Source organism: Xiphophorus couchianus, chromosome 12 (genome assembly GCF_001444195.1).
Source record: "Xiphophorus couchianus chromosome 12, X_couchianus-1.0, whole genome shotgun sequence".
Lineage (NCBI taxonomy): Eukaryota > Metazoa > Chordata > Actinopteri > Cyprinodontiformes > Poeciliidae > Xiphophorus > Xiphophorus couchianus.
In genome coordinates this window covers 5,809,071-5,826,400 of record NC_040239.1, presented here as the reverse complement: position 1 = coordinate 5,826,400, position 17,330 = coordinate 5,809,071, and the positions used below count along the sequence as shown (strand labels likewise).

The 17,330-nt window shown below is 35.7% G+C and overlaps 1 protein-coding gene across 3 annotated transcripts in view; it reads right to left on the bottom strand.

The window, feature by feature from the left end:
- The window catches only part of ksr2 (kinase suppressor of ras 2), a 109,256-nt gene that overhangs the window by 46,202 nt on the left and 45,724 nt on the right, over window positions 1–17,330 (bottom strand). For all 3 annotated transcript variants that reach the window (XM_028034388.1, XM_028034387.1, XM_028034389.1), the window contains one exon: window positions 12,669–12,841. In XM_028034388.1, coding sequence (XP_027890189.1) covers window positions 12,669–12,841 — 173 coding nt within the window. The remainder of the gene's footprint in view (window positions 1–12,668; window positions 12,842–17,330) is intronic.

Below are 17,330 nucleotides of genomic sequence, written 5' to 3'. Positions count from 1 at the left end.
CCACCAATGCACATTTTCCAATAGGAAGACCTTCAGCAAACATGAAACAAATTTGAAAAGCACCACTTTTAGAGTTTATAAGAAAGTCTGACTACTTGGAAGAAAATAAAGCGATGGGAAATTACTGAAGTATTGCACTGTAGTTCTGTATGTGTATGTGGAATGTCCCTTTAGGTCCCTTTAGCTAAATGGACATTCCAACAGCCTTGCACTTCATGTATAAAATTTCCTTGAATGAAGATGTAATGATCCAATCAAGATGAAGCAATTTTTGTCTCATCAGAGACATGCACTAAACTTTTAATGTGTCTGCAGATTGAAACTATTTCATAGCATAAAATTAAATCAGCTCAATAGCCAACTGCAAACTTGCCCAATAGGTTTACAGATAACTCTGAAAGCAAATAAAGTTAAAAAAACACTTTAAAGTGGCCTAATGTTTTAGATGTGCTACTGCTCCAACACAGGTCAGTAAAATGGACATCTTATATCCTCCACATGCCACACTTAGCATTGTGCCATTTATTTTTGACAAAACCATATCGAACTGTACTGTACTTTTAGCAGTGTGGTGTGCAAGACAGTGCTGTAAAAAATGAAGGTGTTGGATCTAGATAATTGGCAAATAATTCATTTGAAATTAGTAATATTGGTATCAGAGACACCCAACATCAAAGCAAGTCAACAACTGTTTCAGGTAGAAGTCCTGAGTTATGGCACCAACCACAGACATATTAATATCATTAAAGATTTATTTTAAATCTTCCTTCAAAACGCTACTCAATTAACTTCAACTCTGAACTGACAAAAACATCAGAAGAAGTAAAGATGGCAAGAAAACAATATTATACAAGTCAGACATAAATGCTTTTTTTGTGAGTCTTTATGTAAATTTATTCATGAGTATTGTGATGCTTTTAGCTAGAAATGAATCCCAGGAGTACATAATTCTGGGAAACTTGAAAGTGTTCTGTTTCTGTGTGAATACAGAAACTAACAACTAATCAGGGAAGTGTAAAGATAAAACATTGAAGAAATAAATGCCCCTCGACCTTCTTTTCTCGCTGCATAAAATGCCTGTAGTCCAATAAATGGGACTGTGTGAAATGAGATGGATTTAAACATAAAAATTTCATATGCAGTGGCTATTTATTTTATGAATTTTAAAGACTTTTATTTCTACTCGGTATTTCCTTTGGAACATTTCATGTTCAAAATTCACGTCAGTCGTGTAGAGAAAGATAAATACAGGCCAAAGTATTTACCTGATGGGGCAGAAAGAGGCAATTGAAATCTAAAAATGCTTCTAGGTTTTTGTTTGGCCCTGGTGGTTGCATGAAGCTACTGCGCTTAGTGTGTTACTAATAGAAAGAACCAAGAGATACCAAGACAATCTTATTAGATATTCTGCCTGAATTCCCCCAACTGCCTGCTCAAACAAATGCAGTTCTCAAATGCATTAATTTGTACTTCAAAATACCATCTGCCCAAAAGCGCCATGTCCCTCCCAATATCGAGTAGGTTTCATTGTTGTTGTCAGAACAACTCAGTAATCCCTTATAAAGAATGTGTTGCCAATATTTAATCTTGTAAGAGGTTTAATCAATTTGATTAATTGATCACCAGGTTGCTAATAATCACCAGCTGTAGACAATGATAATGTTGTGGCTCTGGTGCCATCGAGCATTTCCTGATTCCTGAAACACCCTTCCTCTGCTCCACCTCCAGTCTCTCTAGAGGCTTGATGTCTTCTCTCTGCACTCCGATGCATTGCTCAATTACACTCAATCATCCCTATAATCTAATAAAATAGGGAACTGACATCATCTGGCTCTTGTCGGCCAGGCTGGCAACTGGCAGATGATTTGACCTGTCAACAGCAGGGCTGAAGTTATTTATCATTCTGTATATGTATGAGTGTGCTGTTGACATTATCTTCAACAAGAGTCTTTGAGGGTACTGCTTTTCCTGCACAAGTGGTAGAATCTCTAGGGTATGGGGGAGATCTAATTTTTAGAAAAATGCATATGCTTGATATGTAACATATTACCATGCACCTATATTTAAAGCCTCTTCTCTAAAGTTGTAACTCTTGTAACACATTTCAAGAATTATTATTTTTGGCACCATCATTCAGAAATGAATGATGGTGCCATCATCATGGCACCATCAGTCACATACACATACACTGACTGTTTACTCCAGTAAACAGTCAGTGTATGTGTATGTAACAGTCAGTGTATGATAGAATAAATTGTGAGAGACAGCAAATCTAAGAAAAAAAGATTATTTTCAGATTCTTTAGTTGCATTTCATGATTATCTCATTGTAACAGCTTTCATATTGTTGGAGTAAAGGAAACAGAGTTATCTTTTCTGCTCTTCCACTCTGAATCTATTCAAATGTGGTTGCTAAGTAGCATACCTTCATAGCAACTGGAGACATCCATTACAAAATTGCATCAAGAGAAAGTTAAATGGCAATGATGCCATGAAAGAAAGCATTGTGATCCTTAGTGGAGTATGTTAGAAGGCTCTTTTAAAGTCTTTTGTAGGTATGAGAGCAAATTGTGAAATATGTTAGTCAATGTAAAATGGCTTGTACTTCTTTTGCTGAATTGAGGCTTCAGTAGATGGGAATAACAGATTCAGTATCATAATAGTATTTTTTGAGCATTTATCAAAATAATTCTCAAGAAAAGCTAAAATACTGCATTTTAGAACAATAAAAGTATTCACACCAACACTATTTGTTAAATTTTTGTACTTAAATGCATTTAACTCATATGACTTGTAAAGATAAAATAAGTTTATACTTCTGCCCAATCTTTTCAGCATTAAATCAAATCAATGAAGACGAGTAACTTTGTATAATTGTCTTTCACTTTATTATGTTTTTCTGCCTGCTTTCTCAGTCTATTCCCAAAATACACTTTAAATGTTTGAAGTAATATTTAAATTGAAATATTACAATTAAAAACCACATAAATGATCAGTTACAATAGTCTGTTAATTAGTGCTTCATATTTTGTAGTCAGTAATATCAAAGTAATATCAGTTTTGACTAGTACACAATGGGAGGGATGAGATTTATTCCTACACCTTTTTTGATATCTTAACAACATTAAATAATTCAATTTAGTTCGTTTATAGTGTCAGTTCACAAGAAAAAGAAGAGATTATGTGTATATATGTGTGCATATGTATAAACATACTGGTCATATATTATGAAGAGTAAGTGGTAAGGAGATACTTAAAAAAACTTGCAGTCATAATTGAATTTCTATTAAATATTAATTGGAGCTGAATAAAAATGCAATTTGCTCTTTTTATATTATTGAAGTATGCAAGTATGAGGTAACAAAATACAATGTGGAAAAGTTGAAGGAACGTTTTCAGAATATTCCTGAGAAGGCTGTTATGTGCATTTCTTTCTCAAATTTGTTTTCAGATTAATAGAAGTTTATATACTTATATGAATCATAAGTTTTGTTCATGTTAATGCTCAGTCTCTCTTCATTACAGGCGTTAAAAAGCTCAATGTAAAACTATTTACGGTAATGTACAAACGGCAAATGTCTAAAACTGCAAGAAAATCACACAAATGTCTGTGTTCCCACAAAGGTGACATATACTGTAGTAAGAAGAAAAACAATAAAACAAGCTATAAAATGCATCTAGGGTCTGCCCGCAGTTTATGCATGTGAGCTATTGCTTGTGTGACAAATGAGCCTGTAGGAGTTTAAAAACCCCAAGGCGCCAGACAAGGGTGGCCTCCTCCATCTTCTCCCATTTGTCCTCAGCCTAATTAAGCCAAGGCTCTCCTGGCCCTCCCTCCTCCGCCAAATTGTTAAATGACAAACACTATGTCATGCGGTTAAGAATGGTGTTTGTGTGTTTGGTTGTGTTAATTTCTGAGCATGTTTAAAATAGAAATGCAAACTAAAATATGGTGGAAAAAACAAACTTTTCTGACTGCACATGGGTTAAAGAAAGCACAGGTTTGTGTACAAATGTGAGATGTAAAGAGACCACTAGGAGCCTACTCAGAGCTAAATATAATTTATTTAATGTTTAACTGAGCTGGGTCCCCTGTAGACTGAATGATCAACTTTACTGTTTCTGACAGAGGAGAAAGGTACTGCAGGTATGCAAAAGTAAAAAGATACAGTACTCAAATAAATAGCAAAAAATCTATGTACATTTTAGTCAATTATATTACTCACCTATTCATAAATAAAACAATCATCAAGTTCATCAATCTCAAAGAGAAGACTAACATACTTGGCAGTACTTAAATTAAACCCAAAAAATTGTTTTTAAAGATAATGATCTCAGCAACAAGAAACAGCTCAACATCAGAAAACAAAAATTGAGCAAGATGCAAAACTTAAATCTAAACTTTCAAACAGAAGCTGGTATAAGTTTATTAACATAAGTATTAAACACAAAAATATTCATATTCATATCTTACAGTGGGCTATGGAGAGCAAAATAAAAACTCAGCAGGACTGTAAAATTATGTGGGGGCGTTAGCTGCACAATGTGCTGTATTATTTTACATGAGTGTTATATATCAGTGATATTGTACAGGCTATTGCACACCATATTCACAACGCTTTCCATCTATGTATTTTAATGAGTATTTCTCCAAAGTGAAACAAAACACATTCAGAGTGGCAGCAAAACACAAACTAAGAATGGGGTTGAAAAATAGACATTTTCCCCCTCTTCCCTGTGTAAAGTGAAGAAAAACATACTCTGAAGAACAAGAGATAAAGCCAGGTTGCTCAGTTGCTATAGCAACAGCTACACGCCGATCAGGACTTTTGCAGAATGTTGTGCTATCATCTTTGGCAAGGATGATATCCCATCTCATTATTGGGGGGGACCATAAACAGGGAAATTTCTTAAGGCCAATTTTGGGGGGGGTCGGCGAGGTTCCATTGAAATGTAACATAAAATGTGGTTTAAAAAGTTTTTAAATCACAATCAAGTTGCAGGACCAAAAAGGACTAGTAATGCACATCAAACGTGATTTTCTAAGTGAGCAAACCATTGAGAAGTAAAACTAAAATTCAAATGTTGCTTAGATACGTTTTGTTCAGTCTGACGATCTAATCTATAATCTCTATTTCTACACCTTTACAAAAATTTAAGGTTCTAAATAAAAAAGCTTTAATAAAATTCTTAATAAAATTCTCTTAATAAAATTTCTCATTAACGTTGATTTATTGTAATGGCTCCCAATAGAAGTCATGGCCTATTTAAATTCTAACTTGTTAAGTTGCTTTATTTTTAAACCTTTTTTAGTTTTGCCATGTCCTGGATGGCTGAGAACCAGCAGGTAGAAAGGAAATGAATATCTAGGAAGTATCATAACTTAAAAGTAACACTTAAAGCACTGGGCCTTATATAGAAAAATATTCAGATTTTATTTTGTGGTTTTAAAGGCTCCACGTTGAAGACAGTGAGAAATAAAGGCAAGCTTTCTGTTTTTTCTATCTGTTCTCGGCTCCCACACTCTCAGCTGGGTCCATTTGCTCAGCCTCTCCCTCCTGTCTCAAACTCTTCCAATTAACTTAAAGTTAAAGAATCTCAATATGAATGAGATGTTTGCTACCTTTGACCAAAAAAAGCTTAAGTCTATGAAAGCAGTGTAGCAGCTTTGCTATTGAGGCAGCTTATCATGATTCAGCCAAAGTAATGAAATAACAAACTGCAGTCTGATTTTTATTGTTAGTGTGTTTCTTCCTATTGAGAAGTGAAAGTAAATAAAAGGTTTACATGTCTTTTGTTTAAAGTATTTACTTACTGGAGGGTTTTATGTTTGTGCTGCAGAGTCACAGCTAACAGCTAGCTCCTCCCTCCAGCCTGTGCTGTTCGCTGCTGTTGCTCCTCCTCCTACACTTTGGACTGAACCATTGTTCTAATAATGGTAGGGGGGGACCTAAAAATTAATTAAACTTATTTTATTTTGAGATAAATGACAGATTTATTTCGTTTTTTATTTCTTTTGCCTTTTCATTTGATATTATCTAAATACAAACGTTTCTTCAATGATTTTTTGGGGGGTGGACAATTCTAGACTTTTCCAAGATTAGGGTAATCTTGGAAAAGTTACCCCTGAGAATGAGAAAGACATTACATAAGGTGGCCAAGCTACTATGAGGCTTAAATTGTTGAAACTCTAATAATCACATATTTTTGATAATACATTCTTTATTGACTTAGCACATGGTGCACAATTTAATTTTATATTAGATCATATAAGCTGAAAATGTTTTCTATTCCAAGACCAAAGAATAAAATTGCATTTCAAAATGTTTGCGATGAAGTGATTTATTTTATGGAAAAACTCACAGTTATCCCAGTATTTTTCAACCTTGGTCCTCAAGGCACACTGCCCTGCATGTTTTAGACATTTTCCTGATCTAAGATGACTGAAACATCTAAAAGAGTGGTGCCCAAAGAGGGCTGGCATCCTGCATGTTTTAGTCATCTTCCTGGTTTAAAGCACCTGGATCAAATGATGGCTCATTAGAAGACCTAAGAAGAACATTGACATACTGAAAAGGTTGTTACTATCACCAGGGGGAGAACTAAAACCTCCAGGACACACTCTGGGAAACAGTGAGCTAACCTGCCAATTTCTACAAAATTACCTACAGATTTTGAAAAACTTAATTCAAGTTACTCTGGAAAAACACACAAACTAAACAAACGACACTAACACACACTGTTACATCACCCAATAGTTAGTCCTTTTAGATCCATGATGTGGCAGGGGACAGTGTAATGTGAATGTTTGCTAATCCTGACTATGTATGTTTGACATTGAATATTTACAAAGCAAAATAACTACATTAATTACTAAATTAATAACTAAGATTAATAAGGAACACCAGCACACTATTGGTCATCAATCTCCCATAAGATGGACATCTTCCTGAGTTTAAACAGATGCTTAAGCATCTTGACCAGAGTTCCCAAGAGACGCCTTACCCTAGCCACTTAGCCACTTGCATGAAGTGGAATTTCACACTCATAAAATATTTTACTGAACTAATACTGCAGCTCCTTTCAAATGACGGCTGAAGTGTCACGTGGAACAGAATGGAAGCCCGGTTTCCTACTATTCAGGCTCTTATAATTGCTTGATAGACAATGAGCTGGATTACTTAGAATATACTCAGACATATTGCACTCCAAGCATGAGTCAACACGTCAGCCTTCTCTTTTCTATGAAACATTTTAGTAAACAGCAACACATCTCTGCTGCATTGCTGGATTGATACCAAAGTTAATAGGTCTTCCAAGTCTGTTTTATTTTTCCTTTGCCATGTTTTAGGAGTTATTTAAAGCAATTACTTATCTGCCAATGCAAGAAAGGGCCTCCAATGTGGCACCAGATTTGGTTGCTAGGAGATCCGTGATGCAACTGCAAATCAGCTTTGCGAGGTTAAAGAGAGCATGTGACGTCATTGGAATACATGTAGAAATATAAAAGACTGAGCTGAGCAAAAAGCGCTTGAAGAACATTTAAGCCATTTATATCCACAAGCACACACTTGCAGACTCCCACACTCTCTTTCCCTCCCTCTCTGCTTCCATCTTATGCATGTCCACATTAGCTTTGGAGCAGGTGTGCTGGTAAAATGCCAGAACTAGATGTCGAAGTGGACACAACCCAGGGTGTCTGTCTAATCCAGTTGTGTGGGCTCAAGCAGCCTCAGGCACAAGAGGTGAGCAGCACACAAATAAATGTGTCTCTGTGGTCACCATAACATTTCACAACCACATAACAATGATTTATTTTATCACCTGAAGCAACCCACAAAAACTGACTAAACCTTGAGTGGACCATGGGAGATAAACAACAACACCAAACAAGAGAATTAGCTTACAAACTTTTTTTTTTCCCAATGTTTGGACACCTGAGATTAAAATAAATGTCCATGTGATACTTTTAGAGAACAATAGTTTAAAATGGCAGGATTTATTAAGATTTTGAACAAAAATTACATGCTTCCAGGCCAGCTAAAGGCAGAAATAGGATAGTGTCTTACAAGCTTAGAGGCTCTCTAATGACGAGAGATCCCCGTCTAGTGGCATGGATTGGCAGTTGTTGTTGAAGATCTAGTGAAGAATATTTCAGAGCCTCACATTAATCCAAATAGTCATGTGATCTAAGCATTACCTGCATAGTAAAAGACACCTATTGGACCTTTGGGTGACTAATATTTCACTTTGTATTTTAATGTGTTTAAGAAATTCAGACTTTGCAGAGATATTGAAGGCTTATTAACATTTAAAAAGGTCAAGTGAACTATAGTCAAGTCTAACTTTAAATAAAAACTTGACTTTATAAGACCGTCATAATGATTAGACTTACTTTTGAGTGATCTGCATTGAAAAATATAATAATAAAAGGTAACATGAAAGAAAATTCCTTTACCTTTATCATATGTCCCTACTTCACCAGAAGTTGAACTTTGAAAACTGGCTCAGCAGTAGTTTAAAATGCTTTTTTCTTCTTCCAGTCCTAAAGAAATTAAATATAAACTTCCTTTCTTTAAATTGCTGTCAAACTGTCCTTGATCCCAGGATTTTGGAAGACAGTTATCTTTGCACAGTTGATAAAGCTTATGAATAATAAAAATGTTTTTAACCACTTAGTCTGCTTTTATAGCACTTAGAAACCACATTTATACTGTGACTAATGACTTGCACCTAAATACAGATAGGAAAGATTGCTCACTTTTAGTTGTTTTAAATTCCAGTGCCTTTATTACTGTCAATCCCAGTGTGATCCTGTATGTTTCTTGGATGTAATAAAGGAGCTTAGCTTTAAGCTTACAATCATCAAACCTCTCTAAAAGAATATTTTTCACCACACCGTAACTTTTCCGCTGTCTTGGTTTTTAGGTCCAACTTTTATTAGAGATGAAAAATTGACTGGCGGTCCAATTCAGCCAATTTTCAGCTTGATCAACCTTGACCAGTGATTGATCAGCTGGAATCTCAAATATCTGATATTTTTCCAATCAGTGAACATGTCATACCAAAAATAGCCAAATCCTTCAAGTGAAGACACTTTTTTGAAGTGAAAGCTGTTGCTGCAGGAACACTACTCAAAACACAAATCTTAAATGTTAAATAAAAGGAAATTGGAGTTTCTACTGCATATTTAGTTGTTTTGGTGGTTCATTATGGCTGCTACTTTTCAACACAGAGTGACACTTTAACAGATAACTTGTTAGCTGTACAGTAATGTGGAGTGGAGCTTGTCTGTTTAATGTTTTTAAACTCGCTCGTTGTGAAAATGTTGGCCACCTTTTGGAAATCTCAAATTTCAAGATAAGTCAGGGTAAGGATCTACATATTTTAATGTAGCAAATACATTTAAAAGCTGATAGAATATGTCAAACAGTTTAAAATGTGACCCCTGTTTTTGTTTTGAAATAAATCCCTGGTAAATCGCTTCTGCTCCTAATTAAAAATTTTATGATCACTCAATGAGAGAAAAACATTATTCTTTCTCACTAAAGCAAAGAAAATCTTTTGTTAAGAAAAACACTACAACTTCTAAAGCAGATGCATGTTTTGTAACATTACAGTTAGCATTAAATGTTTTCAACAGTGAAATTAATGCAAAATAATGGATAAGGCCTACATATTTAAACACAATGGAATACCAAAGTAGTACTCATTGGCCATCTGCTAAATTAGCCAGATAAAACACTATGAATCATGCACTGTATATCTGCTGGAAACCTTAATCCACTGTTCACTCTACTGTAAACTATCTTTTGTCCTACAGAGAAATGTGGATGAGTGACTTTGAATACAGATGTCAGAAAAGCTCACTCAGTGCTCACAGACACACTGATGAGTGTAATCAACCATGTGCAGAGCTTTCGAGATGTAAGGCTCGATTCCAAATATGGCCCATGTGTGTCACTCTTTGTGACCAAAAGGAAGACAACAGCCCCCACAATTATAGCCACACCTGACTCAAAGACAGTAATTACTATGAAGAACCAGTTATTAGGATTAGTGAGGAATTGCCTTTTTATTTTTATTTTTTATTTTTACATGTAAACTAATTTGGTAAGCTTTTTTCAATTAATAAATCAAATTATCATTTAAAAATTGTATTATTTTTTTTACTCCTTTTGTCTTTGATTGGTTTTGAAATTGATTTAGTGATCTCAAATGTTTTAGAGAGACAATAAATCAAGAGCAGAAGAAATGTGTTAGAAGGTAAATGCCTTTTAGCTGCTCTGTAAATGTAAGGCGTTAACTTTTGCACTTTTTAAGTTGATTAAATGATCATTTTTGACTTGCTGCTTGCCCTGGGGAATAACTTTGATGTGACATCATAGAACATTCCTCCTAGCCACTTATGAAAAAATGCCATTGAAGTAAGAAATATGTGGTTTAGCCTTCAGTTACAATGGTGGGTAACTGGATAATTACTGTGTGAATTTCTGTAAACTTTTCCTCATACTTTCTTCATACTGACAGATGAAACAAAAGCTACTGAATGTTTTGCATAACTTAACATGGTCACAAGTTAATCTTGCCATCAGGAGGATGGTAAAGGAAGTAAAAATCTTTAAAAATTAGTCAGAGAATGGCATCAGAGTGGAAACCTAGACCACTAAGGAGGTAGTATATGAAAGTATGGGAGAAGAAAGAATTGTGTCCAACTGGTTTGTACAAAGTAATTGTAGAAGTGAGGCACCACTAATCTTTTAAAATGACTGTATTCTTAACATATTTTCTTTTCCCTTTAATGTCTAACTGTACCCCAAGTACTGGTTGGATTTTATTTTTAAAATTTTGAATGTTAAATTGTGTTACATCAATAAAACCTAAATTTCCTCTAAAGTAATCACCTTTTTAGCCAGATGTAAGGATAAATGTGGAGACCAGTGTTTACACCAAAATAAGATAAGAAGTAATCCATCTAGAGATTGACCACAAAACTATCTACAACTGTTCTTCGGAAATAAAAGATGCAGTGAAGAGCAAGCCATACAGTTTACAACTAAACTGTATGACTTGTGTCATTAATCCTTCCATCATATCTTATCCACATACGATCTTAAGCAGTATATCCTGGTGGGAAAATAAGTGTATTCTCACAATAGCGCTCAGCTTAGTCCTGGCATTGATTCATCTTGAGCAGACAGCGTGTGGTCTCGGTCACCTCAGCCAATCTTGTGGATCCTCTGTCTGTTTGATTCACATGACTCAGGGGACAAGGGATAACGTTGTTGGCTGCAAATTTCTGACGTACGAGATGGCAGTGATACTATAATCCCAAACTAGACCCTGGACAGATGTTTATCCTGGCTGACCAGGCTGCACACACACTGGCCGTATGCTCATCCAAGCGTTTAAACACAAACTCACATGCGCCATTCCCAAAATAAGTGATGTGGACATTTCTATTTTTTCTAGGCCACGTTGTTTACATCTAACCAAAATATGTCCTGACTGGTCAGATGCGTCAGTCTTCTTTTTTTCGCGTTACAAAGCCATGTCGGAGTACGCTATCAATTAACTTTTACTATATTGGTTGACCCAACCCAAGAGCAGACAACACTGCTCTTGTAAAACTCTTTTGCAAAATTGAAGCAAAAATGAATGCAGAAGCAGAGTGTCTAAACTGAAAAATCATTTCTGTTAATTCATAGAACTACACTTATGTATGCAACACAGACAGTACCATACTTCTGAATGTTCTTGAGAATTGACTAGGCAATGCAGGCTAGTCTATTTGCAATTTGTGCAGTCCATAACCCCTACAGTTTGAAACATCTTTTTCTTTTTGTTTGTTAAGAAAGATAAAATGACTGTTGGCCTTTCTGATAAAAATGATAAAATTGGAACAAGATGCTATCTTGATGTCAATTACAGAGTTTTGAATTAGAATGGTGCAGTGTGTATGCTTATGTCTGTAGCTATTTTATTATTTTAAGTTTGTTTCTTTTTCTCTGTCTTACGCATGTTGAGATTCATTATTCATTGCCATGCCTCTGCTTACATCTATTCATGGCTATGCCCCACATCCCTGTTGGTTATGTCAGAGAGTATTCCCAACACTGAGTCGCAGCCATACATCACTCGTTTCATTGACAGGGCCTCCATTACTCTCTATTTTTCTGCCTTTTCCCATCTCCTCCTCAATCTAATGGCTTCCGCAGTTTGCCTATAATGCATCAACCAATAAGGCTGCCGGTGTGCAGCGACACACTACCTCCGGCCGTAATGGAACAGCCTGATTCCCCATATGGTCCATTTTCCAACTAAGCTTTGCTTTGAAAGTTTTTCTAACCAAAAGAAGAATTTTTTTGTGAGTTGTAAATGGACACAGAAAAGTGCAAAACATAGTTTTAATAGAGTTACAAAATGTATTTAGAACCCTGAAAACCCTGCTTATAAATTCCGTGCACAGGTGTACAGGTTATCCTGCAAAATAAATTTGAAGTTACAATTGTGGATAAACTTTCAACTTAAGAGCATTTTTCATCCATTCAGTGAAATAATGTCTGTGACTTAACCTCACAGAGAGCAAAATGCCTTTTGCAGAAAATAAAACACTGACATGAACTGATAATAAAATGGAAGATTGGTTTATAATGTGCGCTCACTTACTTGCAGAGGGTGTTTCAGCATGAACGGGAGGTGTGGAAGGGATGAAAGACGGAAAGAAGAAGGATCGCAAAGATCGTTCGGTGTGGAGCGGTGACCGCTGCGTGGGCAGATTCTCACAGCTTCCAACACTGCTGTGAATCTTAAGGTTCAAGGGCTTTGTCTTCTTCTTGGCTCTGGGGGGAAGCAGGACAGTAACATACAAATTAGAAAAATAGAAAAGAGGATTTACACAGAAGAATCAACTGATCAAACACAGTAGATGGACACCAAAGTTGATCATCTACATCAGAAAAATGCATTAACATCATGAAGCTCAGCAGTTGGGAATCAGGTTGCATGATGAACCACATACGATACAATTAGGAACACATTCAGACGGCAACAAAATTCAAACTGCACTGTGAAAATGTTGACGTAATTGAAGAGAAGATTAAATAATTACCAAAACCTTTGAAGAAAACTGATCAATACACAGTTGTTTCTTCTTTTATGTGAATTTAAAGTATCCAAGGTTTTACAAAACTTTTAAAAAATTGTGGCTCATTTTGTGAATTTGAATACTAAATGTTAACATTTACATCTATTGAAAATACAGCTACTCACAGTTACAATCTCTATTTAGAATCTACTAGACAGCAAAAACACAAAATTTATTATCCTTATATAATTGTAAATCAAGTTTATTGCTTTCAAAACCGAAAAAATGTCTGTCTTACTGTTCCTGCCGATAAATGTTCTTTGAATGAGAGCACAGAGAAAGCGCAGAAATGATCCAGCACTACCCTTCCCCCATCTTTTGTTGCTAAATACATTTCTCTTTTAATTACAAGAAAGAAAAAAGTGACTGTTTGATAATTTTTCCAAATGCAGAAAACATGGTGTACATGCTAAGGGGGTGCCACCCATCACTCTTAATAAGTTAAGGCTGTTTAAAAGTGATAGTTGGCAGGCCATAAGCAGCATCTTGGCCAAGCAACTGAATTCAGGCTGATTAATTAACCAAATAAGAACAGCTTGTTAAACTTCAAGAACAGAAAAGTAAAGTACCACAAAAAGCACAAATACAGATTTAACATAGTAAGTAATGTAGTGTAAGTAATGAATAATGTGTTTATATTAACAATAAAACCACTATTACATCACATAATCAATATTTAATTTTATGTTAGGTATGTAGAAATAATTGTTAAATTTTGTTCTAAAGTTTTATGTAACTATTTTTACTCAAGGTTATTATATCTACCCAAGTCAAATCAGGAGTAACAAGATTAGTTGAATTAACTCTGGACTGTCCTGCAGTGGTTGATATTACAACAACATTTTTAGACATAAGCTGATATATTACTTTCAAAATGACTCTTTAATTAAAAGTTTTACCAGTAACTTATAAATTGTCAGCTTTCATCCTTCTGGGAGATGTTATCATGTCAAAGCTGAGTTTAATAAATTTTGTAGAACAATTTGTCTTTGTCATCTTGTCATGAAGTTTGTTCAGACGAAACATTTCTGTCTGCAGATTATCTGAAATTAGGAATTAAATGTGAGTTAAAGTGAAGGACAAAACATCTCATTAGTTTTAGATTCAAAATGAAACCTAAGCATAGGTAAATTAGGATATAGAAGATTTAACAAAAGTTTGCTGCACCATAAAGTTTTCATATTTTCAGAAATAGCAACACAATTTACCTCAGCAAAGGCTGACTTCACACCTATTATAACAACACTAGAATGTGATCATGGAGGCAGAATTTCTCCAGGACTGATAATACATTCTAATTCATTTCATAACTGCAGCAAATAATAACATGAGGTGACTTTGAGGGGATAATTGGTAATGAAAAGTATACCCTCCATTGTCCTTCATTAGAAAAATAATCTGCATACTGTTAATTAGCTCTCAGTGAATTAGAAGTGCAAATTTTCAATCACATCGAACTTTTCACATTGTGATGTCACTGTGTCTTCGTCTCTCTTTTTTTATGCCTTAGTTGAGACTACTTACTCAACTTCTGTTCGTCCCATACTGTTATTTCCTTTTATTATTTCAAAGCAACAACAGGAACTAGATTTACTCATGTTGAACAACCGTATAAACTAAATTTTATTTTGTATTTATTTGCCTTTTAATGTGCAATGGCACAGTGTTTGTTTTTTTTTTTGTTTGTTTTTTTTGAAAAAGTTGTTCAACAAAACCCTCAGAATAGATAAAACCTAGAGGGAAGGGTGAATTCAAAATATGTGTGGCTTTGTCAGGCTACTCAAAGAATCCCAAAATCCTTTTCACCCTGTCCAGAAGTGACACTGAAAAATGAGTGCATTTGTTTCTTTAGTGGTGCACCACTGTAATGTGTTACTATCAGAAAGTTTAAAAATAAAGCAGTTAAAAGTCTTCAGCTGTGTTTTTTTGATTTTTTGCTCTCTATTCTCAAACCTCAGTTATGGAAGATGGCCGCTCACATTGAGTCGGAGGTTTCTTTCTGTTAAAGGGAAATTTTCTTACTACTGTCGCTAAATGCATGCTCAGTATGAGGGGTTGAAGCAAAGGTGATGACTTGATGCAGTCCATAGTCTACTGATGCCAGATAGCTGGATATGCTGCAAGTCAAAGACTTGATGCAGTCTGCTGGATTTCCTTAGATAGAAAACTTTTAAACAATTTTAATGTTGAACTGACCTTGACTGCAATATTTCAGATAAGGGATCAAATTGGAATCACTTTTGTGTCGTAGCTTGAGAGGCCATTTGTTCTGATTTGGTTCTATATAAATAAACTGAATTAAATTAAATAAGATTGACTGTGATTAGGTAAAAATTTTAACTATTTTCTTTTGTTGTATCTGACTGAGATTATTTCTGTTGTGATATCGTAAAAAGTATAAACTTCAGAATTGCAATATTATACTTTTCTCATTCTGAACTCCTACATAAAAAAAAATCCTGGGCTGCACAGTTGTGCAGTTGGTAGCACTGCTGCCTTGCAGCAAGAAGGTCCTGGGTTCGATTCCCGGCCTGGGGTCTTTCTGCATGGAGTTTGCATGTTCTCCCTGTGCATGCGTGGGTTCTCTCCGGGTACTCTCCTTCCACAGTCCAAAAACATGACTGTCAGGTTAATTGGTCTCTCTAAATTCTCCCTAGGTGTGTGTGTGTCTGTGCATGGTTGTTTGTCTTGTCTGTCTCTGTGTTGCCCTGCAACTGACTGGCGACCTGTTCAGGGTGACCCGTCTCTCGCCCTGTACATTAGCTGGCAGCAGCCCTCCCGACCCCACTAGGGACAAAGGTGTTAGAAAATAGATGAATGGATAAGAGCTAAACATGATAAATAGGATTTCTAAACAAGAAAGCAAAATATAGACAAAAGCAGTTAGCTTGTATAAAAGACAAACTAAGGTTCCTTAAAAGTGTACTGAAAAGAGGCTGAGAGAAAAGTTCAACTGAAAATTTGACTTTGAAAAAGTAGAACAAGAAGGCTGTGAGTTCTGATTTATCATGCAAAGTAAAAGTCATTAAGTGTTGAATCTCAAAGAAATCTTTCCTTACATGTCAGTCATTTTACCCCTTCAATGAGTCATGCAATTAGACCTGTACACCAGCCCAGCATTTCAGTCCCATCTCCTGCAATAAGGAAGCAGCCTGCAGGTTATCACTTCTTCGTCATAGAGCTTTTGTCAGTTATTCCGATTAGCTCACTTTATGCAATTTGAATCTAAATCAAGCCATTCATTTGCTCGCATGCACGCCTTTATCCTTTCCCCGAATAATTTGTGGATGTGCAGTAAGGGGAGGAGAATGTGAAAATGAATGTGAGGAGAAGGCAGAGGATTTCCACTTTTGGTTCTGAAAACGTCTGTCTGTGTAGGCAGGCGGAGAAGGGGGTCGGGGATGGGGGACTTTCAGCTTCAGAGCCGCTAAAGCTTTTATTCAGGTTCAGCAAATAAAAAAGTTAAGGGGAAGAGAAACTAAAAGAATACATGAAAGCCATGTGAAGAGAAAGGTGGGTGAATTCCCAAGAGTTGAGAGAAATCAGTGAAGGTGTGAATAGTTCAGTTGTCTTTTGATGTAGTGTAGGACTGTATGTAATGATGCGTCACTCACAAATGGAAATCACTGATGTTTTATGGCTTTTATTGCCTCATAGTGCTTAGTTTCTGGTAAAAAGGAGTGGAAAAGTGTATTTTAATGCCATTGAAATAAATCTAATAGGGATTACCTCACCTGCTGTCAGAGTTAGGGACTCAAGTTGCAACAAAGTCACAAAAATAGTCACACTTGACTTAGAGTTTCACTCAAAGTGCAATTAATCTCTAAGGGGAGCAGAGTAGTTTTCTGGCACAGTTTTTCTCCTCCAGTTGTTTCCACTGTAAGTACCGGGCCCAAATCAAACAAAGGCAGGTGGTTGTATAGCAGGTAGAAAAATTTGTCTCATGGTGAAACACTTGAATCCAAGAATTGTGACTTAACAGGGTTAGGGTAAGAGTTTTCCCTCCAAGACTTGAGACTTGACAGCAAGAGTTTTTAATTCTGTGAAATATTACAAACTGGACTTGGACTCAGATTGAAAGCTTGACTTGGACTTGGGAAGAAGGTCTTGAAATCTGAAAGCCTTGGTTTTGACCCTCAAAGACTTAAGACTTGCCCCTAATAGTTCTGATTTAGAACTTAGGT